This window comes from Euleptes europaea, chromosome 11 (genome assembly GCF_029931775.1).
Source record: "Euleptes europaea isolate rEulEur1 chromosome 11, rEulEur1.hap1, whole genome shotgun sequence".
Lineage (NCBI taxonomy): Eukaryota > Metazoa > Chordata > Lepidosauria > Squamata > Sphaerodactylidae > Euleptes > Euleptes europaea.
The window spans coordinates 79,320,361-79,345,590 of NC_079322.1; the positions used below are offsets into that span (position 1 = coordinate 79,320,361).

The 25,230-nt window shown below is 52.6% G+C and overlaps 1 protein-coding gene across 1 annotated transcript in view; it reads right to left on the bottom strand.

Annotated features, from left to right (window-relative positions):
- The window catches only part of LOC130484666 (SCO-spondin-like), a 115,026-nt gene that overhangs the window by 43,398 nt on the left and 46,398 nt on the right, over positions 1-25,230 (bottom strand). Inside the window, exons 42-68 of the mRNA XM_056857746.1 lie at positions 24,557-24,687; positions 24,067-24,208; positions 23,650-23,814; positions 22,637-22,811; positions 21,874-21,928; positions 19,608-19,659; positions 19,221-19,341; positions 18,383-18,605; positions 17,303-17,447; positions 16,349-16,771; positions 15,371-15,520; positions 14,593-14,763; positions 13,250-13,414; positions 11,862-12,041; positions 11,049-11,171; positions 10,473-10,602; positions 9,066-9,191; positions 7,869-7,960; positions 7,361-7,540; positions 4,592-4,756; positions 4,141-4,393; positions 3,486-3,532; positions 3,101-3,271; positions 2,477-2,608; positions 1,788-1,933; positions 1,378-1,472; positions 1,232-1,284 (exon numbers count right to left, since the gene is read on the bottom strand). Of these exons, the coding sequence (XP_056713724.1) occupies positions 1,232-1,284; positions 1,378-1,472; positions 1,788-1,933; positions 2,477-2,608; positions 3,101-3,271; positions 3,486-3,532; positions 4,141-4,393; positions 4,592-4,756; positions 7,361-7,540; positions 7,869-7,960; positions 9,066-9,191; positions 10,473-10,602; positions 11,049-11,171; positions 11,862-12,041; positions 13,250-13,414; positions 14,593-14,763; positions 15,371-15,520; positions 16,349-16,771; positions 17,303-17,447; positions 18,383-18,605; positions 19,221-19,341; positions 19,608-19,659; positions 21,874-21,928; positions 22,637-22,811; positions 23,650-23,814; positions 24,067-24,208; positions 24,557-24,687 (4,011 nt within the window). The remainder of the gene's footprint in view (positions 1-1,231; positions 1,285-1,377; positions 1,473-1,787; positions 1,934-2,476; positions 2,609-3,100; positions 3,272-3,485; positions 3,533-4,140; positions 4,394-4,591; positions 4,757-7,360; positions 7,541-7,868; positions 7,961-9,065; positions 9,192-10,472; positions 10,603-11,048; positions 11,172-11,861; positions 12,042-13,249; positions 13,415-14,592; positions 14,764-15,370; positions 15,521-16,348; positions 16,772-17,302; positions 17,448-18,382; positions 18,606-19,220; positions 19,342-19,607; positions 19,660-21,873; positions 21,929-22,636; positions 22,812-23,649; positions 23,815-24,066; positions 24,209-24,556; positions 24,688-25,230) is intronic.

The window sequence follows — 25,230 nt, forward strand, 5'->3', positions numbered from 1 at the left end:
CAGGGCTGTGTGCGTTTGCATCTCTCTCCACAGCACACGTCTTGTGATCTTTCCACAATGTGCATGTGGATCTGGGCCCTGCTGGAGACAAATGGCACTGCCTAACTGGACATTCTTTAGTGCAAGCCTCGTGGGGAGGAGCAGGGCCATGCAAGAGAGCATCACTGCTCAGCACAATTTGTACCACATGGATGCATGAAGTGGCCTTTCAGACTCTTGGTCCATCAAGGTCAGTATTGTCTACTCAGACTGGCAGTGGCTCTCCAGGGTCTCAGGCAGAGGCCTTTCACATCACCTACTGCCTGGTCCTTTTGCATGCCAAGCAGATGCTCAGCCACTGAGGCATGGCCCCTCCCAAATAGCATAAGACATGAACACATGGAGCTGCCTTCTACTGAATCAGACCTCTTTGGTCCATCAAGGTCAATATTGTCTACTCAGATTGGCAGCGGCTCTCCAGGGTCTCAGGCAGAGGCCTTTCACATCACCTACTGCCTGGTCCTTTTGCATGCCAAGCAGATGCTCAGCCACTGAGCTATGGCCCCTCCCAAATAGCATAAGACATGAACACATGGAGCTGCCTTCTACTGAACCAGACCTCTTTGGTCCATCAAGGTCAGTATTGTCTACTCAGACTAAAAGTGGCTCTCCAGGGTCTCAGGTGGAGGCCTTTCATATCACCTACTGCCTGGCCCTTTCAACTGGAGATGCCAGGGATTTCATCCTGGGACCTTCTTCATGCCAAGCAGATGCTCTGCCACTGTGCCACAGCCCTTCACATGAAGCAGACTTGTACTGAACCATATCCTCAGTCCATCAAAGTCAGTATGGTCTACTGAGCCTGGTAGCAGCTCTCCAGGGTCTCAGGAAGAAGTCTTTCCCATCATCTGTTCCTTTTAACTGGAGATGCTGGGGATTGACCTGGGACCTTCTGCATGCCAAACAGATGCTCTGCCACTGAGCCACGGCCCCTCCCAAACAGCATAAGACATGAACACATGAAGCTGCCTTCTACTGAATCAGACTTCTTTTGTTCATCAAGATCTGCCACTGAGCCACGGCCTCTCCCCACAAGACCATCAGGCTTGTTAATAAGAACTACTTGTCCAGCCAGCCTCCTTCCAGGGAGTGACAATTCTGGGGCTCTTTGCTGATGCAGGGAAGGGTTTGTCATCACCTTGGGCCACTGTCTCAGAACAGGCACGCGAGCTGTGCAGAAAGGTAGCCTTACCGTCCGTGCAGGCCGCTCGGGAGCAGTTGCCCACCTGGCCGGCAATGCAGGAGCTGCAGAAAGGGAAAAGGGCCCTTTTTCAGACTGCACAGCAGCAGAGGGGGCCAGAGGGAGGGCACGGAAGGACAAGGGGTGGATCCACTGACCAGTTCTCGCAGCCCTTGGGGACCTGCTCTCCCGGGGCATACAGAACCCCATCCTGGGCACACGGGCACTCCTCCTCTGGCACGCAGAGATTGTTCTGCAAAGGGAGGCAGGACAGCATCAGGAGTCAGATGGCCCCCTCCCCTCCTCATGTGGTTAATCTGCAGCACCTCTTGTCGGCACTCTCCCATCCCCACCAAATCCAGCCCCTCAAACCAGAGAGTTTTTAAAATATGGTGCAGGCCCAGTTCCCTCTGTGTACAATGATCATAGATTGGCTTTAACGGGGGCAGATGATTCCCACGCAGGTCCACCGAAAGTCTGTTTTATGTCTCCCCCCTGCTGCGCAACTTCTCCTGGGAGCAGAGTTTATAGCCCTCGGTGGCCCTCGGGTTCTGCAAGCAGCACTCACCAGCAAGACAGTCCCGTGGGGGCAGAAGCAGCCAGCCTGGCAGGTCCCATTGGCAGCGGGGTCAGTGCTGAGCTCTGCGCAAGAGGCTGGACCGTCAGCGCACTCCCGCCACACCTTGCCAGCTGGGCACTGGCCTGGGACATCGCCTGGTTCAAAAGCAGCAAGGGACAGGGTTGGGAAACCAGTTGGAAGGGATGCCTGCTGCAACAGCATCTCTTGATTTGCAAAGCAGCCTTCAAAATGAGCATACGTGAAGCTGCCTTATACTGAACTAAGGACCCTCAGTCCATCCAGGTCAGTGTTGTCAACTCTGACCGGCAGCAGCTCTCCAGGGTCTCAGGCGGAAAGAGGTCTTCTGCATCACCTACTGCCTGGTCCTTTTAACTGGAGATGCTGCCGGGGATTGAACCTGGGACCTTCTGCTCCACCACTGAGCCACAGCATAAAACCCTCAGAAAGAGCTGTGTTTTATTATTGACTTGCTCAGTGACAAACAAAACTCCTTGAACCAGGCCAGGGTCTTGCTACCCCCCACTGCTGGGTCTTGCTACCCCTCCTTTCCTTGCTTCCATTAACCAGAGGCAAGTTTCTAAAGTTGCGTCTCTTGCTTAGAAACGGAACCCCCCCACTCCCCTTTTGCCCACACAGAGTGGGCTGTGATGGTTGCAGCAGCCAGGCTCCAGGCTCACCTGTGCAGGGATGAAGGTTGCAGGTGGCAAAGTCGATCCTGCGCAGGACAGTGCTGGCCCGCGTGCGGTTCCAGTAGCCACCTCCGCATGGCACTGAGCACCGTGACCAGGGACCCCATTCCGCGCCAGAGCCTGGGGGGGGGGGGAGAGTGACGGGCCAAAGAGCCCCAGGAGTGCTCAGTGAAAAGCCCCAGCTATGGGCAGGCCCCTCCCAGAACAACCCCCTCCTAAGTGGGCAAGGGGCCGTCCTGTTGCCCAGTGCCCGGCTGTGCCTTCTTCACCCCCAGGCTCCCACCAGGCCAAGGAGCCCGAGACAGAGGGCATATTCCATCCCGTCAGGGAAAATGGCCCAACTTCCAAAGAGGGAGGCAGCCAGGACTCGTGTCCGCTTAGCAGGCATGCCTCCTCCTCTCAGTATTGGGCTGACAGCACTGAGGAAAGGCATTCTGCGTATGCTCCAGGTACCCTTTTTGCCTAATTCCATGGTGTTCAAAATTGGCTCCCTGGCTGAACCCTCTCGCCATTCTGTGCCTGAGAAGGAGATGCCTCCATACTGGGCCCCACTTTCTGACCCACTGCTGGCACACTGGGGTGATTGATCCCCCCCCCCCCAGGCTCCCTCACCAGGACAGGCTTGCAAGCTGCAGAATTCGATCTCCATGTCGGAGCCCCGGCAGAGGTGTCTTCCGGCGGAGGATGGTGGCTGGGAGCCAGAGCGGAAGCGGCGGCGGGTGCCCACGTTGCAGGTACGGCTACAGGTGCTCCAGGCAGTCCAGCCGCTCCAGCCGCAGTCCACTGCAATCAGGGAGGAAGGTGTTCAGGATCACCACGGGGGGGGGGGCACCCTCCCCACTGTCCTGTGCAGCCCCCAGAAAGCAGAACTGGAAAGAAGCGCGCTCTGAAACAAACCATCCTGCTTTACAGTCACATAGGAAGGACCCCCACATGAAAGAGGTCCTTCCACGTCACTCAGAACTGATAGGCTTGCCATCCTCCTGGCCTCTCTCACCTGGGCAGGGGGTCGTGCCACACACCATCTCCCCATCTAGACAGGTGCTGGGAAGGAAAAGGAAGGAGAAAAGTTCAGAGGTGACTCCCTTGAAGAAGGAGGAGGAGGAAGAGGAAGAGGAAGAGGAAGAAAAGTTGGTTTTCATATGCTGACTTTCTCTACCACTTAAGGGAGACTCAAACTGGCTTACAATCACCTTCTCTTCCCCTCCCCACAACAGACACCCTGTGAGGTAGGTGAGGCTGAGAGAACTGTGACTTGCCCAAGGTTATCCAGCTGGCTTTGTGTGGAGGAGTGGGGAAACCAACCCAGTCCACCATATTAGCCTCTGCCACTCATGTGGAGGAGTGGAGAATTAAACCTGGTTCTCCAGATCTGACTCCACTGCTCCAAACCACCACTCTTAACCACTAGACCACGCTGGCTCTCAGGGATTACCTGGAAGGAGAGGAATTGGGGGAGGGGCTCAAACATGCCAGGTGTGGGAGGATGAGACAGAGGGGGCTTCTCCTGCCCAGTCTTTAGGGAAATAAGCAGAGTAGGAATCAGCCGAGTGCTTCAGACTGCCCTGTGACAACAGCCCCCCATGGGCAGAGGAGGTGGGTCTCTGGCCAGGAGACCACCCCCTTCCCCATCTGGGCTGCTTGTTCCTTACCAGTTGTTGCAGGAGTCGAGTGAGACGGTGCCCCCCGGTTGGTGGAGCTCCCCCTGATGATAGCACGGGCACTCACTGAGGGGCACACAGGAGTCGTCCTGAAGGAAGAGCCGGTCGGGGCAGGAGCAGCCCTCGGTGCACTGGGAGGCGCACTCCACCCCAGTGCCCTGGTCCAGGCAGAGGCGCGGGCAGGCCCCTCCCTTCCGCTGGCACTCCTCGGCCGTCTGAAAGACCATGTTCCCTGGGCACAGCTCTGAAAGCAAAGGGCAGGCAGAGGGCACCCGTCAGGGAGGAGGGGCTGGCACCAAAGGGTGTCTGGGACAGGATAACGGGTGGAGCCCGGCCTGGCCAGTCTCACCAGCCCCAATCTGGCTGCGCCCCTCATTGTTCAGCCAATGCCCCCCGCCCCCCTGCCCAGTGCTGAGGACTCCCGTCTCCCCTCAGGCCATACCTTTGCAGGGCTGCGTGTTGCAGTCGCGAGTCTGGATGAGGGGCCCGGAGCAATCAGGGCCCCCGTAGGCCGGGTTGGAGCAGGTGCGGTTGCGCTTCTGGATGCCCGAGTCACAACGAGCAGAGCATTCGGACCAGGCTGTCCAGGGGGTCCAGATGCCTTCCACTGGGGAGGAGAGGGGAGGGCCAGGCGCTAAAGATTGCCTCGGATAGCCCGCTAAGCCCTTCCTCAGGGGACGGGAGTTGGGGTTGGGAACCCTCAGTCTAAGCCACAGCCAGGAAACCCCACCCCCTAATACAGATCAACCCCATGTCATACTACTGTATAGATCTGATGAAGAACACATGCTCTGCCCAAGAATGTTGCGAGACCAATATGTGCAAATGCACTTGCACAACACCGGATATATTATCTCATATGAATGCATTATATTACTAGGGATATTATCTTGTATCTGAGGAAGGGAGCTTCGACTCTTGAAAGCTTACACCCCAAAGATCTTGTTGGTCTCTGAGGTGCTACCGGACTCAAATCTTACTGTTCTATGGCAGAACAACCCGGCTACCCTCTGAATTGGATATATTACGTCTGTAGAATTTCCACTGAACAGAAACAGCCACCATTGGGGGCATATGCCAGAGGTCCAGGGTGGAAGCCAAACGGCTAAGATCACAAAAAAGGGGAATCACAGTCTGTCATTCTTTTGTGAAGCTTCCACCGGTGATATTGTCTCTGCAGAGACTCTCTTCCTTAAATAGCTCAGTCTGAGGGTCTGTCAATAAAATGCAACTGGCCAGGTTCTGCAGCCACAGTTTGTCTCGGGCAGTGCAGAGAAGGGAGTGGAGGAGTTTAATTCTTCAACATCCACTTGGTTTTGCTGATCAAACCTGGAGTCACAGGTCTGCTGTTACTTTTAAATACAATAAAAACCCTGGTCTCTGTGCCCTTGCTTTCAGAGGTGACATGGGTAGTGACAGGGCATTTTGTGTGGCGGCACCTCACCTCTGCAACACTTTCCCTCTTGAAGCTCACCTGGCGCCTACTTTGTTTAGGTGCCAGGCCAAAATGTGTCTTTTTACCCAGACTTTTAATTAGGGGTTGTAAAGGAAATACACCCTGCATTTCCTTTTGCTACAATACTGCACAACATTGGCTCAGAACTTTAGTTCAGGCTGCGGCCTAGTTACCCCCAGCAAATGCATTTTAAAGCTCTGTTTGCAGTCTGTGAGAGCGGGGGAAGGAACTCTTTCCCAAACCACCTTCCCTTTGAAGCTTGCTCACTGATGGCCCATCTGTCTCCACGGTGACACATCCTGTCACACCTTAGCCCTCGCTGGCTCTGAGAATCTCCTGATAATTTGCATTCACTGCAGGAATACAACTTATCTCATGTCTTCAAAGAGTTGGCTAGTGACATGACAAATATGAAATTGGTTTATTGTTTTCCTGAGGAATTCATTGGCTGACTGATCACCAGCTGGTGAGTTCGAAAGGTATAAGAATAAACTTCTTTTGATAGATGTATGGAGTTTTGGGGATACGCTGGCATGACCTCATGCTGCATCACTCTGCGATCACTCTGCCCCAGGGAGAAGGGGCAAGATGGGACCGATCCTTACAATTGGAAATCTGGTAACGACTTGGAAGCAAGTCCTTTTGTCTCTGTAACCTCTCATAAGCTTCACCTAAATGCCTAGGAATTACTGTGTAGTTAGTAATTGATAGTCTTTCTTATTTTATGCTATTTTGCCTCACGAATATATTTCTTTCTGTAATGAGCACATTTCTTTAGAATAAAAATCATTGACTTTACTTTAAAGTCTGCGAAACCCTTTTTGGTCTCAGGGCTAAATCTAAGTGTCTGAATGCATTTGTGCGTGTGTGTGAAAACCACCTACCTTTTGTAACTTTTGTTGACAGCTACCCTCCCTGACAGAGCCTCTACTCTGCAGGGCTGGCGCTGTCTTTTTGGCCTTTTGGAAACTAGCTGGGGAAGAGTTGCTCTTAGCGCCTCCCTGGGAAAGCTAGACTTTTGGAACTAAGAACTGGTGGCAGAATCTACCTACATTGTGCTTTAGGGGGAATCCTGAAGCCCAGAGGGAAGTTTGGGTTTTCTTAGGAAAACATTTGGCAACTTTTGACCCAAAGAGGAACCGGTTTGCTGGAGAGCAGGCCGGACCTCCTTGCTTTTGTACGATAATGCTGATTATGTCCACTGGCCTGTTTTTAAGACTTGTTTTCAAGGGTGTTTCTATTATAATTTTTAAATTATAAGCTGCCTTAAGCAGAACTCTGAAGAAGCAGCATAGAAATATTCTAAATAAATAATGTGTCCTACAAAACATAGCTTTCCTCTTTGAAATGTTAACAATAAAGCCAGAAGCCAGTTTTTAATTAGCAAAAATAAGTGGGGGTTGTAGGGTTAAATCTCCTCTCTTTGCATGCCCTGAGGCAAATTGAGGCCATATGAGTCCACAATTTGTGTTTTACAGACAAGAAGATGCACAGTCTCCTTCACATCTGTATGAACCCCAAATTTAGGCTTAAGGAGCCATGAGATTGTACCTGCTACTAGCTCCACCCCCAACTGACACCTAGTGTAGCTTTGCAAACAACCTCTCTACAGTGGAACCCTTGCAATATAACCATCATTCCTTAAACATGTTCAGCTAAACCTTTGATACAATAGGAAATTGACAACCTGAAGCCCTAGTTTGGCTAGAAGGCAACATACCCCTCAGAGCCCCCCTCAACCCTGGCCCCTCTCACCTGGGCAGGGGGGCGTGTCGCAGGGCTCCTCCTGGGCTGGATCTCCGTCGCAGCCCCCAGCCTCTGCGGTGCCGTTGCAGTGCCGGAATCGCTTTCTCACTCCCACGCCATCCATGGCATAGAAGCAGGTCTTGGAGCAGGGGGACCAGGGGGTCCAGTCACTCCAGGCACTAGGGATTTCTGGGCATGGGTGGGGGGAGGTTGGGGCCAAGAGAGGGGGTGGAGTCCAGTTTGGGTTATCACAGAGGGGTGTGTGTCAGCTTCTGCTTATTTTTCATCACCACCATCACCACCATCATTTTTTGTATGGCCTCCTCTGCAGATTTCTTCCTTGTGCCAGGTGGGTACATTACCAACTTAAAATACCCAACCCCCAAAAACACACACACACACACCATTCTTTTCACCCCACACGAATGGCCCTTCTTGTCCTGACTGTTCAGACCTTTGAAATCACTGAGCAAAAGGTCTGATCGGTCCCAGTGCCCCTGGCCACCACTCCTCCTACCTGATACGCAGGCTGTGTGGCATTCTCGCACCTCCTGGCCATCTCCTTGGCACAGGGCACCACCGTTGGCAGCTGTTGGGTTGGAGGGAGATCTGCAGGAGAAGCAGGATGCTCAGTATGGAGAGAGGCTTTCCCAAATGGCAGCTCCAGGATTTACATGTGCACGTGTCGTCGTCCCCCCCCCCCGCCCAAGAACAGACAAACATGATTTGTGAACTTTCCTCGAGGCCAGAGATCCTGGAGGGTTTTTTTGCCATCTTCTGGGCATGGAGTAGAGGTCAATGGGTGTGTGTATGTGGGGGGGGGGGAGGTAGTTGTAAATTTCCTGCATTGTGCAGGTGGTTGGACAAGATGACCCTGGTGGTCCCTTTCAACTCTATAATTCTATTAAATAAAACATGAACATAGCTTTAAAATTGCTTTGAAATAGTGGTGCCTAATCAAACCATTCCCCAATACTGGCAAATTATATTAAAACAGTATACAAGGCGAGATTAAACAACATACCCAGCCTGTTTAAAACATAGAGGGGGGAGGATGGGAAAAGACCTGGAGAAGAAAAGATAGTAGGAGGAATCTTCTGAGAATTGCCAAGTGTTTCAGGCACCCCAGGGGCCCAGGCCAGCCGATGAAAACTGTCGCTGTCGTCATCGTTAGAAGCCTGGTGGAACATCTCTGTCTTGCAGGCCCTCTGGAACTGAACGAGGGTCTGTCAGGGCCATTTGCACTTGGACAGAGTTTTCCACCAGGCAGGGGCCACAGCCAAGAAGGCCCTGGCCCTGGCTGAGGACAGCTGGGTAGTCTTTGTGTGTAAAACGTGTCACTACTGAGAAAGAAGAATTTTGTGGTGTTGGGCAGCATTCAGTCAGGTGCAGCTAACGTGTTACATGAGGGGTCCTAATGTTAAGGTGTGGGAGACCTGCCTCCTGTAGGGGTCAGGAACAGTTTTTTAAGTCCCACTGATTTCAATGGGAGAGGTCAATTCAATCTTCATTCTCTCCCACTTAAATGTCCTGCTTAAAAACGCTGAGTGTTGGCTGGATCATATCAATTCCAGGAGCAGGATTCTTGGCAGAACTTTGAAAAAGCCCCTGGAGGCCAGGCCATGTGGCTTCGTAGTCCATTCCTGGCCCGTGAGCTCCCAGAGGCCTGTCCCTGGAGAGATCCTCCCGTGGCTCTGTCACTGCTGCGGTTTACCTGAATCTCTGCTGCATCCCGACCCCACAGCTCCGGCTGCATTGTGCCCACGGGGACCACGCTGACCAGCCACAGTTCACAGGGCAGGCCACTGAGTCACAGGTCACTGTGCCGTCCAAACAGACACTGGCAAGGGGAGAGAGAAGCCACGGTCAAGCAGAGCAGAAACTGACACCCCAAGAAGCCACCCGTTCCACCCCACACCTGCAGCTGCCTCTTTGGGTTGTGGCCAGGTGTGGATGGACGGAGCATGTTCTGACTGTTGCCATCACTGAATTTTCCACATGGGGATGGGCTTGTGTGGGTCTCCACATTGCTGCTAAGGCTGCAGATGCAGCACAGAGGCCATGGGGCTTCCACACGGCCGGCTTCCCTGCCCCTTGGCTTTCCCTCCCACACCAACAGGCCATTTGCATTTTTCTTTCAATCAGCAATTGAATATTGTTATATCGTTCTAGTGAAGCAGCAATCTGTGCAACCCTGGTAATAAAAAGAAAGCAAGAAAGCTGGGCATTCAGAAAACCTGACAGATTGTTATGCTGCTATACCAATATAACATACAAACTGCCATATTGTTGTTTCCCTTCCTAAGCTACGGCCTTCGACAGGAAGAACTGACAAAAATACAACCTGTGCCCCCAGGTCTTCACTTTTTTACCCAGAGCCGCATGGTCTCTTTTAATACGTTCTGGGCTGTGCAGGCGCAAACATCATTTGTTCCCACATGGATGAGCAAGAAAGGATAATAATCTGTGGCCTTAATGAGACTTTCTACCCTTTCTGTCTCATCCTGGATGTGTGAACCACATCCTGGATGAGTTCACTACTTGTAGCTAGCAATTATTTAATTCACTAAAATCTAAACAAAAATCAATAGGAATTATAAGAAAGAAAATTTCCCCTTCACTATAGAGAGGCAGAGTGATAGATGGGTTATAGGACCCCATGTCTCCCCTTCCACTGCTCTGATGCCTATAAGTACAGGGCCGTGACACCATCCCTCTGGCGTGTAGACTGCTACTCTCAGGGAATCTTCCTTCCTTCCAGCTAGCACCTTCTCTCTTCTACATCTTGCTGCCGTGAGAGCAGGACGTTGCTTCCCTGCATCTCCATCCATCCGAGTTTAGCTTCCTAGTTTAGAACGCTGTCTCTGCTCTAGCCTGTCTAGAATGGAGTTCCTCACAATAAAGGACTCATATTAGTTTAATAAGATAAAAGGACTCTGTGTGTAACTTTATTTCCTCAGCAGCAACACACACACACACACACCAGCTAATTCCACTGTGCTTGTGCACTATCCAACCTCTATCAAAAAAGGCCGCCCATTCCATGGCAGCCCTTCCTTCAAGAGCAAGTCACCAGAGAGCAAGCAGCGCTCAGTCCACAGAGTCCCCCCCGCCCGCTCACCACTGGCTGCAGTTGTGCCTCAGGAACATCTCCCCCGGGAGGCGGCGCTCATGGTCAAAGAAGCAGTGGCACTGGCTGATGTTCACGCAGCCTCCATCTTGCAAGAAGAGCCCCGGGGGGCAACGGCAGCCTGCGGGAACCGGGGAGTGGAAGCTATGCAAGTGCAGCTGGGCTGCGGAGCCCCCTCCCCCGCCCGTGAGATTTGGGCAGCCCTTGGCAGCCCTCTTCTGCCAGCCCATGCGCCGCTAATGCCTGCAGCAAGAGTCCAAGGCCTGGCAAGAGACATCAGGGATGGGACGGTCCCCCCCATGGTGCCACTGCACCCACAGCAGGGTGGCAGACACCACCATTTCCCCCTGTGGCTCAAAGATAGGGTTGCCAACCTCTAGGTGGTGGCTGGAGATCTCCTACTATTACAACTGATCTCCAGGTGACAGAGATCAGTTCACCTGGAGAAAATGGCCGCTTTGGTCATTGGACTCCATGGCATTGAAGTCCCTCCCCTCCCCAAACCCCGCCCTCCTCATTTGAGACAATGCGCCCCCCATCTCCTGCCCCCCAGGGCCACTCACTTACCCTCAATGCAGCTGCTGTGACAGTTCGACTCGGCACTCAGCTGCCGGCACGTCTGGGGGCACGGAGCCACCAGGCCTCGCTGGCAGTGCCCAGCTTGCACATAGACCATGTCCCGGCCACAGTCTGTGGAGGAGATGGGAGCATGCATGATGGGTGCAAACCACAGGGCATCCATTTGGGGAAAGTTGTCCCGCAAGCCAAGGGTGTTCAGGGAGATCCGTGCTGCCCAAAAGGACTGGTCTCCATCCCAGACTCTATTCCTCCCCTAAGAAATGTGTCACCCCCTCCATATAGGTTTGTTTTAGCAAGGAACAAACATCATTAAAAAAAATTCAGCAAGGGTTGATCGTCAACCATTATTTCTGGAGGAAGCATTATTTCTGGACAACAGTCCAAAGTTAGTATTTAGGATTTAACAGAGTCTCTTTCCTCCTTCCAGGGGAAAAATGCAGCCTCTAGGCAGGGACTGCGAAAGCCCCTTCCAGTTTCTGAAGCAAGGGTATTCTCTTTGGATCAGGAAGGGAAGTACCCCTTGGCATGTGCAGAGGGCCATTTCTTCACTGAGCATCCAGGACCCTGGGACCAGGCAGTTATGAACTGCAGCACATCTGTTTTTAGACATTAAAAACTGGAGGTCCACCCCCTCATTCCCTGCTCTTTTGCCTCCACTAATGTTCCCAACGCTCCCCAGACTCCATTCAAGCGGTCCCAGAGCCTCCGTTTTCCACCAGGGCCTCCTCACGCCCTCTGGCCCTTCCCCAAATCCCATACACCATTTCTGCTCCCCCCAGATCCCAGCCACAGCCCATTTACCCCGAGCATCTCCACAGGGCTGCAAGTTGCAGGTTTCTGTCTGCACGGCATCGCCGGGACACGGCTGCCCCCCATTCTTGGGTGGGGGGTCCGCACAAGTCCTGGTGCGGCTTCGAACGCCCCCTCGACATTCCGCATCACAGTCTGACCACTCACCCCAGGAGGACCAGGCACCGTTCACTAGGCAGAAGGAGGCCATTGGATGTTAGCGAGATCATATAATGCATAATTATAGGATGGGGGAGACTTGTCTGAGCAGTAGTGTGTGCGAAAAGGATCTTGGGGTCTTAGTAGACCAAACACGGAACATGAGTCAGCAGTGTGATGCGGTAGCTAAAAAGGCAAATGCAATCCTGGGCTGCATCACCAGAAGTATAGTGTCCAGATCACGCGAAGTGCTGGTATCATTTTACTCTGCTCTGGTTAGACCTCAACTAAAGTACTGTGTTCAGTTTTGGGCACCACAATTTAAGAAAGGTGAAGACAAGCTGGAACGTGTCCAGAGAAGGGCAACAAAGATGGTGAGGGGTCTGGAGACCAAGTCCTATGAGGAAAGGTTGAAGGAGCTGGGTATGTTTAGCCTGAAGAGGAGAAGACTGAGAGGGGATATGATAACCATGTTCAAGTACTTGAAGGGCCGTCATATAGAGGAGGGTGCCGAGTTGTTTTCTGTTGCTCAAGAAGGTCAGACTAGAACCAACGGGTTGAAATTAAATCAAAAGTGTTTCCGTCTAGACATTAGGAAGAATTTTCTAACAGTTAGAGCAGTTCCTCAGTTGAACAGGCTTCCTCGAGAGGTGATAAGCTCTCCTTCCCTGGAGGTTTTTAAGAAGAGGTTAGATGGCCATCTGTCAGCAATACTGATTCTATGACCTTAGGCAGTTCATGGGAGGGGGGGCATCTTGGCCATCTTCTAGGGGTCACTGGGTGTGTGTGGGGGAGGTAGTTGTGAGTTTTGCGCAGGGGGTTGGACTAGATGACCCTGATGGTCCCTTCCAACTCTATGAATCTATGATTCTATTATCAATGCCCACGCTCCTACCAAATGTCTCTGTGTGCCAACTATGGATGTCAGGCAACCATCTAGTGGCTCTCCCACCACTTAGGGTGGCCCATCTGGCATCGACTGGAGCCTGGGCCTTTTCCAGTGTGGCTCCGGCTCCATGGAACGGGTGGCCTGAAGAGGTGAGAGGGGCCCCCTCCCTGGAGATCTAGGGATGTGCCAGAGGGGTGTGCGTGAACTGGGAACTTTCTGCACGCCAAGCAGAGGCTCTTTCAGTCAGCCCCATCCCCTCCCGTTACGGAAAGCCTACAAAAGGTGTACGACCATTTGTCACACTGACCACTAGGGCCTTGCTAATCACTGATGAGGGAGCGGAAGGAGCTACCTGGGCAGGCCCGGTGGAAGCAGGAGCGGCTGTCAAACTCGTTGCGATCGCACTGCCCGCCAGGGAGGGCGTGGCGGAGCAAGTCCCGGCGGCGGAAGATCACTCCCAGTCCACAGGATCGGCTGCACTCGCTCCAAGTGGTCCAGGCAGACAAGATACAGTCCACTGAAAAGGAAGGGAGATGCTGGAATGAGGATGGGATCCGGACATCCTCCGCAGGAAAGCCCTCGCCCTGCCATGGTCTGAAGCCAGGCTATTTCTCCAGGGCCAAATAATCCCAGCCATGTTCCCTTGGGGGAGGGTTCCCCCATGCCCTCTCAGAGAGGCCTGGGCCACTTATGGACTTTGAGGCCCCTAGCCATAATAAACCCTGATCTGGCTGGTCCAGGCTAGCTCAATCTCGTCTGATCTTGGAAGTTAAGCCAGGTCATCTTGTTGGAGTTAGTGACTTGACACGGCTGGACATGGGGAGGGGGGCGGGCACTACATCACTTTAATTGTGTGTACCTCCTTGAATGGGATGCCCCTCTCTTTATCTTAACCTGGGAGTTGCCCTCTGATCCTCTCATCTCTCTCTGTACCCATTGTTCTTCCCATTTCTTCACATGGCTTTTCATGGAATTACACATCTCTACAGGTCTCTCCTGTAGAAATGATGCCTCATACTCCCATGCACATGATGCCGGGTCAGCTGGCCACTTGTGACAGGGAACAGTACTCTTTAGATTAGGCGTCTCTCTTGTCCTTTCAACTGCAACTTGAATGTGAACAGAATCTACTTGAATAAATGGAAGGTTCACTTTTGGCAACATACTTCTTGGGATATTTATTTATTTATTTTATTTTGTCAGTTCAGATACCTTTATTGGCATAACAAAATTTGGCAACATTATTTTATTTTGTCATTCTTGTAGCCCTCCCTCCCCCAGTGCATGCAATATCACACTTTTACGACTGGGCAAACTCTGCTATATTAACTAAATATCCCAATACAGCCCTGGTTAGTACTTGGGTGGGAGACCACCAAGGAAGTCCAGGGTCTCTACGCAGGGACAGGCAACGACAAACCACCTCTGGCCTTGAAAACCCTACAGGTTGCCGTAAGTCGGCTGCCCACCTCCACCAGCAGCCATAATAAAAAAATAAAAAGATGATAGAAGATGCACATAAAAACAAGTTGCAAAACATACCCAAAGCCAAAAAACAAACAAACAAGTGTATAATTTTGAGGCCCTATGTGAATGTGAGGCATGGGCCAAATGCCCCCCTCCCCCTGCCTGTGATAGGCCCTGGGCGCCTCTTACACGTGTGCATAGAGGGAAGCGGTCCCACTCCACACATACCACAGTTCGCCTCGTCGGATCCATCCTGGCAATCGTGGTGAAGGTCGCAACGCCTCTCAAGAGACAGACATTCCCCGCTGCCGCAGGAGAATTGCTTGATGGAACAGGTGCTGGGAGGGACCAGTGGAAACAGGGGGGCCGGTGTAGGGATGGGTGCAGCTGTTGGGCCGCCTGTAAAAAAAAACCCACCACTGTCTTGACAAAACATCCAGAGCAGTCGAGCAGTCCTTAGCCCAGCCTGCTTTGAAACTTATGCAGCTTCTGTGGGGTTCACCTTTGGCAAAGAAGATGGCAGCAGTAGAAATGGTTGGTGCCAGGAACACATGAAGCTGCCTTCTACTGAATCAGACCTCTTTGGTCCATCAAGGTCAGTATTGTCTACTCAGACAGGCAGCAGCTCTCCAGGGTCTCAGGCAGGGGTCTTTCACATCGCCTACTGCCTGGTCCTTTCAACTGGAGATACCAGGGCTTGAACCTGGGACCTTCTGCAAGCCAAGCAGATCCTCTCCCACTAAACCATGGCCCTTCCCATGAAGCTGCCTTACTACTGAGCCACAGACCTTCACATGAAGCTGCCTTCTACTGAATCAAACCCTCAGTCCATCAAAGTAAGTCTTGTCTACTCAGACCAACAGCAGCTCTCCAAGGTCTCAGAGGTCTTTCCCATCACCTTCTACCTGATCCCTTTAACTGGAGATGCCGGGGATTGAACCTGGGACCTTCTGCTTGCCAAGCAGAGGCTCTGCCACTGAGCCATGGCCCCTCCCCAAGCACTTACCACAGTGCATCTCGTCAGACCCATCCAGACAGTCCTCTTGGCTGTCACATACATAGGCAGCCTCAATGCAGCCAAAGGCCTCGCAGGCAAACTGCCCCTGAGTACAGAGGATCCTGGGCATGTCGGGGCTCCGAGTGCGAGTGGGCCCTGCTGGGGGCAAAGGACAGAGGGGGGAGGGATGAAGAGGCACATATTCTGGTTGGCCCCACTGGCTGCGCGGAGGCCCTGATTAGAGCTTCCGCCAAAGCAGCACATTTGCTTTCCCACTGAACTCTGGCCCTCTCCCCATGGACTGTGGTAGATTTGGGATCTAGTCTCTGCTTAAGTTATTGTTTTATTTATTTTTCTTTATATCCCACTTTTCCCCCTGATCAAGGACTCAAAGCAGCTTTTCATATCCTTTCCCCCATCTCCACTCCAACCTCACAACAACAACCTTGTGACGGTAGGTTAAGCTGAGAGATTGTGCCAGTCCCGAGGTCACCTGGCCGGCTTCCATGGCAGAGCAAGGGAGTCGAACCCGGTTGTCCCAGGTTCTAGCCCAACCCTCTAACTACTACATCACACCAGCCCTCCTCCACCAGCCTCTGCTCTCCTAAGGCTTGCTTTTAATGGCTACTTTTGTTTGTTATGTTGATCATTTATCATGGGTTGATGATGACTGGAATTGACCGGAAGCCACAAGTCAGGCCAACCCCCAGGTCCCAGTCACCTCCTGTTGGCTACTCTGGCCAGCAAGTTCAGTCCTCTGCTGCCACCCTGAATGAGATCTGTCTTCCCCAGCCTGCCCTCAGCTTTTCCCTCATCACGGCTGTCTTTCATGTTTTGACACCAGCATTTGCATGAGGTCATGAGACCCCTTGACTCCAAGGATCTGCCAATGGGTGCCAGCACTGCCAAGGCCCAGAATCTGCACTCGGGGCATGCCCACTCATCGACATGGTTCCTAAAAGCATTCACCAACCTTGCAATATTTACCTGAGAATGTGGGACCCAACCCTGGTTGACTGGGCTGGTATGGGAGGGTGCGGAATCCAGGCAGCCCCGTGACACCAGGGCTTCTGGGCATAATGGTTGGCACAGTGGGTGCCAACCGCTGCTCAAGTCCTTGAGAGGTGGGCCACAAGAGGCTCGAAGTCCCCGTGGAGAAGGCCGCAGGCACGGTAGGTTCTTGGGTCTCCTTGGAACCCTCGGGGCCCGGTCTGCCTGTCCCAGGGACAGATGTCTCTCCGGGCTTCATGGTTGCTATTCCAAAGTGCTGGAACTCTTGAGTCAGGCCCGGTGTCCCTGTGAGCTTCCAGGGGAAGGAGACTGGCCCCCAGTGGGGGAGCTCCGTGCCGGCGGTTCCGGGGACTCGGACCCTGCCGTGGGGGGTCGTCACATCCTCCACAGGCTCTGTTTCTGTACGAGGATGAAGGAGGAAGTCATGGAGAGAAGCCCTGAACTAGACACCCACCACAAAGCACAGGTGGAAAGAAGGGCACTGCAATTGTCCCTCCACATATCCAAGATTGCCAACTCTAGGTTAGGAAACTCTATGCTGGACAAGCACTTGTCTGGGATGCTCTAGGCTGATCCTGCATTGAGCAGGGGGGCTGGACTAGATGGCCTGTGTGGCCCCTTCCAACTCTATGATTCTATGAAATTCCTGGAGATTTGTGGGTGGAGTCTGGGGAGGGACCCGCATGGGGTACAATGCCGTGGAGTCCACCCTCCAAAGCAGCCATTTCCTCCGGGGGACTTGATCTCCGTAGTATGGAGATCAGCTGTGATTCCAGGAGATTCCCAGACCCCACCTAGAGGCTGGTGACCCTAACGTGTCGCACAAAGTACCCTCCCTGCCCACCCACAGGAGAGAAGCAGTGGGACCCAGCTGCAGAAAGAGGCCATACCATCTCGGCTTTCTAAGGGTACCCCCCCCCCCCGACTTACTCCAGGGGCAGCCAAGCGCCTCCATTCGCAGGGAGATGCTGCCGCCGTGGGAGGCGGTGGGCACCAGACGCAGGAGGCGGGCCATGATGGGCGGGCTCAGCTCCTGGCGCACTGGAGTGGACCCGTCGGAGTTGCCCTCCAGAACCTGGGGGAGGGGAGAGGCGTTTGCCAAGCGTGAGTGTGGGGCAGCTGGAGGCCGCCTGAAGAGGGTTTTGTGGAAACACTTCAGGGGAGGGGGCAGAAACGCTCGTTTGCTGCTCGACATCATTTTGACTTGGCTGCTTCCCACCAGGGGCCCAAGTGGGTATGAAAGCCGGGGGTTCTGGACAAGGGGCTTCTCTCCCAGCTCAGTGAGAGAGAAGACACAGCTGGGCCCTGCCCCTGTCTTTTGGGAGGCCCATAATCAGAACACCCTCCCCAAATGGATTTGGAAAGCTAGAAAGAAAGAGAAGTCAAGGAGGGTTCAACCCAGGCCACCCTGCACTGAAAGGCTCTCTGGTTTCTTCAGGACGGAGGGCCCCGATATTGCTGGGGTAGGAAGTGGGTGGATCAGTCTGGCCTTGGCTGGGCTTTGGAGTCAGGGTTGCTAGCTCCAGGTTGGGAAATACCTGGAGATTTTGGGGGTGGAACCTGAGAAGGGCAGGGTTTGGGGAGGGGAGCGGGTTCAGTGGGGTATAATGCCATAGAGTCCACTGTACAAAGTGGCCATTTTCTGCAGGTGATCTGATCTCTGTTGCCTGGAGATCAGATGTTATCCCAGGAGATCTCCAGCCACCACCTGGAGGTTGGCAACCCTAGTTATGCCATCAAGTACAGGGTAGAAAGAGGTGGGAATCATTAGGGAGCTCCGGGTTGGGAAATCCCTGGAGATTTGGGGGGTGGAGCCTGAGGAGGGCGAGGTTTGGGGAGGGGAGGGACATCAATGCCATAGAGACCAATTGCCAGTGGCCATTTTCTCCAGGGGAACTGATCTCTACAGGCTGGAGATCAATTGTAATAGCAGGAGAGCTCCAGCTACCACCTGGAGGCTGGCAATCCTATTTGGGGTGCAGGATAGGAAGAGGAAGCAGGCCGCCATACCTGGGCTTGCAGGGAGGCCGCAGCCTGGGGTCTTACCCCAGTGTAATTCTGGAAGTGGACACCATCTGTGCTGTAGGCCAGCCGGTAGTGGGTGATGAAGCCCCCGGTCTTGCCCCCGCCCTGTGTGACCACCGCCGTGATGAAGGTGGGCCGCTGGAAATCCACCTGGAAGTAGGGGCTGGGGTCAGCCTGGCGTGGGCTCCAGCCGGCATTTGAGTTCTGCCTGTAAGGGAGGGCGGAACGTGAAGGTGAGCTGAATCCACACCCCAGCAACACAGCAGCAGCCAAATTGTCTGAGAACAGCATCAAAAATGAGCACCTGAAAGCTCAACAGCTGCACCGCATCCACCCCGCAGTCTCTGGGACCTGTGTCCTCCTGCGCCTCATTTCCTTCCAACAGGCCCCCAGAGCTTATGAACATTACATAGGGTTACCAACCTCCAGGTGGGGCCTGGGGATTGCCTGGAATTACAACTGACTACAGAGATCAGCTCCCCTGGAGAAAAGGGCTGCTTTGGAGGCTGGACTCCCCTATGGTATTATTCCCCTCCCCAAACTCCACCTCCCCCAGGCTCCACACCCAAAATCTCCAGGAATTTCCTAACCCAGAGTTAGCAACCCTACGCACAGAGTCTGCAGAACTGTGCATCAAGATGGCAGCCTCCGACTCCATCAGCATCTCCCACCTGTCCCTCGCCGCCAACCTCCCATGTCTGCCTGCCTCCATTCGCCACTCTGTTTGTTGTGTGTGTCCCCCAATCTGATCCATCCCCCCCACTCCACTGATTACACTATGCTGCTCTAAAGCTGGGTCCCTCCCATGGCTATCCCCCCTTACACATTGGGCAGGGTGTTGAGGCGACCGACGTCTGCAGGGTGTCCATCCTGATAGGAGGAGGAGCTCAGTTGCTGGCCGAGAATGCTCCCGTCTTCCAAGCCAAGGGGTGCGCTGCAGAGATCTGGGTGGGGAAGTCCACGATGACAAATGTTGAGGGAGCCCGTCATCCCACGCCCCGATCCCCAAGGGCTGCAGATCTGGCTCCCAATTCATTACAGCGGCTGTTATTGTCCATATCATGTACATGGATGGGAGTGTGGGGGGAGGAATTTGAACCTGGGCTCTCATGGAAAGATGCCCCCTTGGGGGAATGAAATTGTGCCCCATGGAACTGTGAGCAGATAGGCAGAGTCGGGGGGGCATGCTGCAGAGAGAAGAGCACCATACCTGGTGGGGTGGGGCTGAAGCCCTCAGGAAATGGCCATCCTCCTGGAGATACCTATGAGGATGGAGAAGAGGAGACGTATCCTGTCGGTCTGTCTGGACTTCAGAAGGCCTACAGGCTTTTTGTACCGCCAAACAAGCTGCCTTCACCTTTCCTTCCTATTAAGCCTCTTTCTGCACACCTATGCCTCTCCCACATAGGCCCACTTGCCAACTTAGGCCTGCTCAGTGCTTCTTTCCAGAGGCGTGTCTGGCCTTTGTAAGATCAACACCATTCTCTGTGGCAGTGCCCACCACCTTGTGGTACTGTCTGCCACAGAAGGCACTTGGGCACTTTCTCATCCTGAGCTCAATATTTCTGGATTTCTACTCCTTGCTGATGGGCTGCCTCACTGCCAGCTGTCTGTCTCTTGCTAGTCTGGAAGTCTGGTTCAGTGGAGTTTGGAGGCGGTGGGCTCTTTGATGGCTAACTCCTCTGGGCTGGCCTGTGCTTGCTATTTTATGGTAGTGTTTTGTTTGCCAGGTTCCTCTTCACCACCGGCGGGAAGTTTTGGGGGCGGGGTTTGGGGAGGGTGGGGTTTGGAGAAGGGAGGGACTTCAACGCCATAGAGTCTAATTGGCAAAGCAGCCATTTTATCCAGGGGAACTGATCTCTATCAGCTGGAGATCAGTTGTAATAGCAGATCTCCAGCTAGTACCTGGAAGTCAATGCCTTCCCATCTAGGATACTGTATGGAAGGTTCCATCAAATCCCAATCCAAGAACGTACTTGCCCCTGTAATTCAAATTCCTTGGATACAATCGAACATATTCTATGTGATTGCCCTCTAAACGAAACACCTCGTAGAAAATGGTTAAAAAACTGGTTACACCCCAAGTTTTACCTGTCTAATAAAGTTAAATGTCAATTTCTAATGAATGATTCAGCTCCAGAGGTTACTGTGGATGTCGCCAATTTTTTAGTAGAAGTGTTAAATGTCCAAAAATTTACAACCTCTGATATCTGATGTTACTGGCTATGATTTTATCTTATCGGTTTTAAGATTTATGACCATTGTTCGTATCAATTGTAACAATTTATATGACATTAAAGGTTTATGAATGAATAGTACCTGGAAGTTGGCAACCCTAGTTTTGTTGGTGGTGGTGGCAAGCACCATCAAGTTGCAGCCAGTGTGTGTGGTGACCCCGTAGGGTTTTCCAGGCAAGAGTCATTCAAAGGTGGGTTTGTTATTCCCGGCCTTTGTGTAGCGACCCTGGACTTCCTTGATGGTCTCCTTCCAAATACTAACCAGGGTCAACCCTGCTTATTTTCTGAGATCTGACAGCATCAGGCTAGTTGGGTTCTTAAACTTTATTTTTGGATTTTTGTGTGTGTTTGGCTTTACGCTTAGCAGAAGTGAAACACATTTATAAAATATAAATAAGAAAATACATCCAAATTGCTGCTTCATCTAGACCTCCCTACAGCCATCTGTAGCTCAGGTGACTTTTTCAAAGGCTTGAACAAATTCATGGAGGAGAAGTCTATCAACAGCCATCATACTGAGACAGAACCTCCATGTTCAGATGCAATATACCTGGATGGCACTGGTGAACACAGTGCCCACCTGACACCCCAGCTATTTATTTATTTATTTATTTAGGGGGGTTATGTGTCACCTCTCCAGACTCTTGATCCATTATGGCTTGCCAGTAGCAACATTATTCTAAAATCATTAAAATGTTAATTGCATTATCAGTATGAAAACTAAACAAGCTATTAAAACCAAGCCAGGGCATAAAAATAAACACCACGCAGCCTAAAATATATAGGTGAACCAGTCCCAGACCAAAAATTATTACATCCATTTTGCATACTTTCTACATAATCAAAGTTGCATGTACAGAAGGCTAAAGGTGGCCCCTACAGTTTGCATCCCCAGAAGCCTGAGTCCTCTTTGGCCCATATTTGGCCAAGCTTTACGTGTCCTTGTGGACTTACTGAGCATGGGTGACGTGTACATCAGAAAGAAATGCAGTTATATGGCTTGAAGGAAGAGAAGGAGACTCATATTTCTACAGCAAGCAGTTGTGTGTTTGTGTGTGTGGGGGATCAGCCAGCCCATCCTAACCTTAACTCTAGCCCATGAGCAATTGGTAGTCTGAACGTAACAACAGAATCATGCCATGCCTCCTCTGTTTGGTTTCCTCTGATAACCGGACATTCTCACAAAGCAGGAGTGTCCCCCTGCCGTGTCCTCCCCCAGGACAGTCCTCAACTTCATACCTGAGTTGGGTGGGGCACAGAGGGCTCCCATGGCTGCCTCTCGAGGATCCAGGGGCTGAAAGAGACATTGCAGGGAATAGTGAGTCTTCTCACAGCAGTTAAAATGACACTGGAAGCATTGCAGAAGGGAGGATTCTGGGAAATGAGGAGGGAAAGTGCACAGAAAATGCCCCCGTGTGGAAATTCTGCCACCGACATGCATGCCCCTCTGCATTCACAGTGTTGATGAAAACAATCACAGTGCTTGTGGTGGACAGAGCCCCACATTCCGTTCCACTACACAAAGATTGGACCCTGGCATACAGCTGGCTTTCTTGGGCATCTCAGCTCTCAAGAGCCTCACTCTAAGTCCTTGGGGATGGCAGGGGAGAAAATTGGGAAAAGCCTGTGAGCCAGCTATAGGGTTGCCAACCTCCTGGTGGGGGGTGGAATTATAACTGATCTCCAGACCACAGAGATCAGTTCCCCTGGAGAAAATGGCATCTTCAGAGGGCAGGCTCTACAGCATCACACCTCTGCTGAGTTCCCTCTCCTCCCAAAACTGCCTTCCCCAGTCTCCACCCCCAAATCTCAGGAATTTCCCAACCCAGGGTTGGTAACCATAGGTCCAGCTAGCAGCAGCTGAGGAAGATCTCTGTTGTTCCTCTGCTCACAGGGACCTTCGGCTCCTAGAGGTTCAGCAGGTGGCAGCCAGAGAATGTGCGTGGAAGCTGGCACCACACACCTCACCACATTGGCTTCACCCCCTCTGTCTCTGAATTACCTGGCGGTGCTCACGGGGGGAACTGTGCTTGCAGGGACACAGCCGATCTCATCCTCGGCATCTGGACAGTGGGGGGCCCCATCGCACCTCTGGGTCGCTTCAATGCAGATATTGGAGAAGGCACAGTGGAACTGGGAGGGAAGGCAGCCCCCAGGCTCCAGCGATGGGGCAGCTCCTGCCAAGAGGGCACAGAACACAGAGTGGGCAAGGGGGCCACGGAGCAGCAGAGTTCAACAGTGATCCTGAGGTACCCGAAAGGGGGTCCCTCAGGGTTGACCCCCACGTTGACACTCCTTGAAAGGGTGTTCATAGCCACCCAGCACGACCAGCTATTCATAACTGTATGTGAAGCATATATTCCCAGAGGGACACTCTGTGCAAAAACGCTGAAAGCATTGGGTGGGGGAGAGTCTTGTTCTAAGCAAAACTTTGGCTTGGATCCTGCAATCAATTGCTGTGGATGGAAGGGATTTTTGTCAGCATGACTTCCTCACCTCCCCCCACCCTCACACTGTAGCCCAAAGTGGTCCTCAAAATGTATCTCCTGGTGTACAGGGAACAGCAGCATGAGGTGTAGTCAGAGGTCTGCTTGGGGGGAGTGTCAACAAAACTTAGCAGAAATTTTTCAAAGGACTCGACCCTTCAGTAGCACCAAAAGTGTCCATTAGATTCGTAGGCCGAGAGCTAGTGGGCGTTTATGGCCCTTCTTCCAAACGGGCGTCACAAAACTAGTGTTCCATCTTGAAGGGAGCTCTGCCTCACAAAAACGTATACCCCCAAAAATCTTGTTGGTCTCTAAGATGCTGCTGGATTCAAATCTAACTCTTTGCCTACAAAGTGAATAACTAGACCGAATAGCTAACTCTTGATATAACCTTCCCTTTATATTTTTAGGTGTACGTGTAAAACATTTTGCGCGGACACCTGCCAAATTCGGGTGTGAAGGGGCCCTTGAGCCTCGCCCACTCTCCCCCCTACCGGCCCTGGGTCTTGGATGTCTGGCTGGCACCCACCGCAGCGCAGTTCATCTGAGAAGTCCCCGCAGTCGTCGACTCCGTTGCAGATGGTGCCGTCCGGCCCTGCAGGGACGCAGCGTCCATTCAGGCACTGGAACTCCCCCCGGCGGCAAGGCCTCCCGCCTGGCACTCGAGTTGGGGCTCCAGGGAGTTCTGGAGACACTGTGGAGGGTGGTTGTGGTTCATGAGTTAAAAATGGCACCAGTGAGAAATAAGTCTTAGCAGAGGGTGATAGTGAACCAAATCTTCTTCATTTAAGAGCAGCCTTATTATTCTTCCTTCAATGCACTTCAAGTCCAACACCATCCGCCAGCCACATTCAATGTCTCTAGCATACTGTTCCCCCTTTAGTTTTTTCCTTCCTGCCCCCTCCTACACCCACCAGGCAGATGAGCTTGAGTCTTGGGATCTCACCTTTTCCACAGCCCAACAACTCTGTGCGCAAGAAGATCCCGTTGTGGAAGTCATGAGGCAGGATGCGGATATGCTGGGCAAGCATCATGTGCTGGAAGGTCCGCACCACAGGGGTCGAGTCATCTGAGTTTCCCTGGAATAGCTGGACAGAAGTGGATGAAGGCTGGCATTGTTAAACATGCGTGCACATCCGGGCTAGGACCTGCACACTCCAAACCCACCTGTTCCCACAACAAGATCAGCAAGAACTTCCGCAAGGCCTCAGATTGTGCCCTCTGCCTTAACATGCCCTCATCCTTAACACGCCCTCCCCACAATGTTTTCTAAATATCACTCCCAAATCAAAGAATGCCAAATACAGCAAAAAAATTGAAAGAAAGGAATACACGCATAGAGGGCCTACAGTCACAGTTTCCTAGCACTGTAGTCCTGTACAGCATCCATCACCCACTATCCACCACCCCCATGCATCCTCAAAGTTATATGGCACCTTTGGCTCAGGCCTGCCATGCATGGGGGGTATCTCAGAGTAGTCGTGCCATCTCACACCATCTGGACTGAACTGCAGGAAGAAACTGGTCACGTAGGCATCAGAGGATCCAGCTCCTTGCACCACGATCCCTGTGGAAGGGCAAAACAATGCGCCAGTGCTATTGTCCAGGCAATTCCTGACCTGACTCTTGCAAAGACACTGAAGTGGACCATCTCACAAGTTCTGGGTGCAAGAGGGGAAAACGCAGAAGGAGGGGTGTGTGTTTTGAGCTCCCTTCCCCCATGGATGTGCCAGTGTGGCCTGGCGCCAGCACTAGTGAGGCTGGAAGCTTAGTCGGGGGCACAAGCTGGTGCTGTTTAGCCTTCCTGGAGGGCGGCTGGGGAGATCGTGAGAACACCGGAAAAAACCTGCTGCATCAAACCCAGGTGGGCCCATCCAGCCTTTGCACACAGTGGTCAGCCAGATGCCCCCAGAAGACCCATCAGGAGGTCACCGGGGCCCACCGCCCACTTTCCCCCCTTCAGGATCTGCCCCTGAGTTATCCTGAAGCTGCTGTTCTTATTGGGCAGGAGTCCTACGTATCCTTTGAGTGCTGCAGGCATAGTGTGCCTTTGCAAAAATCTGTTCCTTTTTTCCACATACAGGTTGAGAAGGCTGAGCCGATGCCCGGC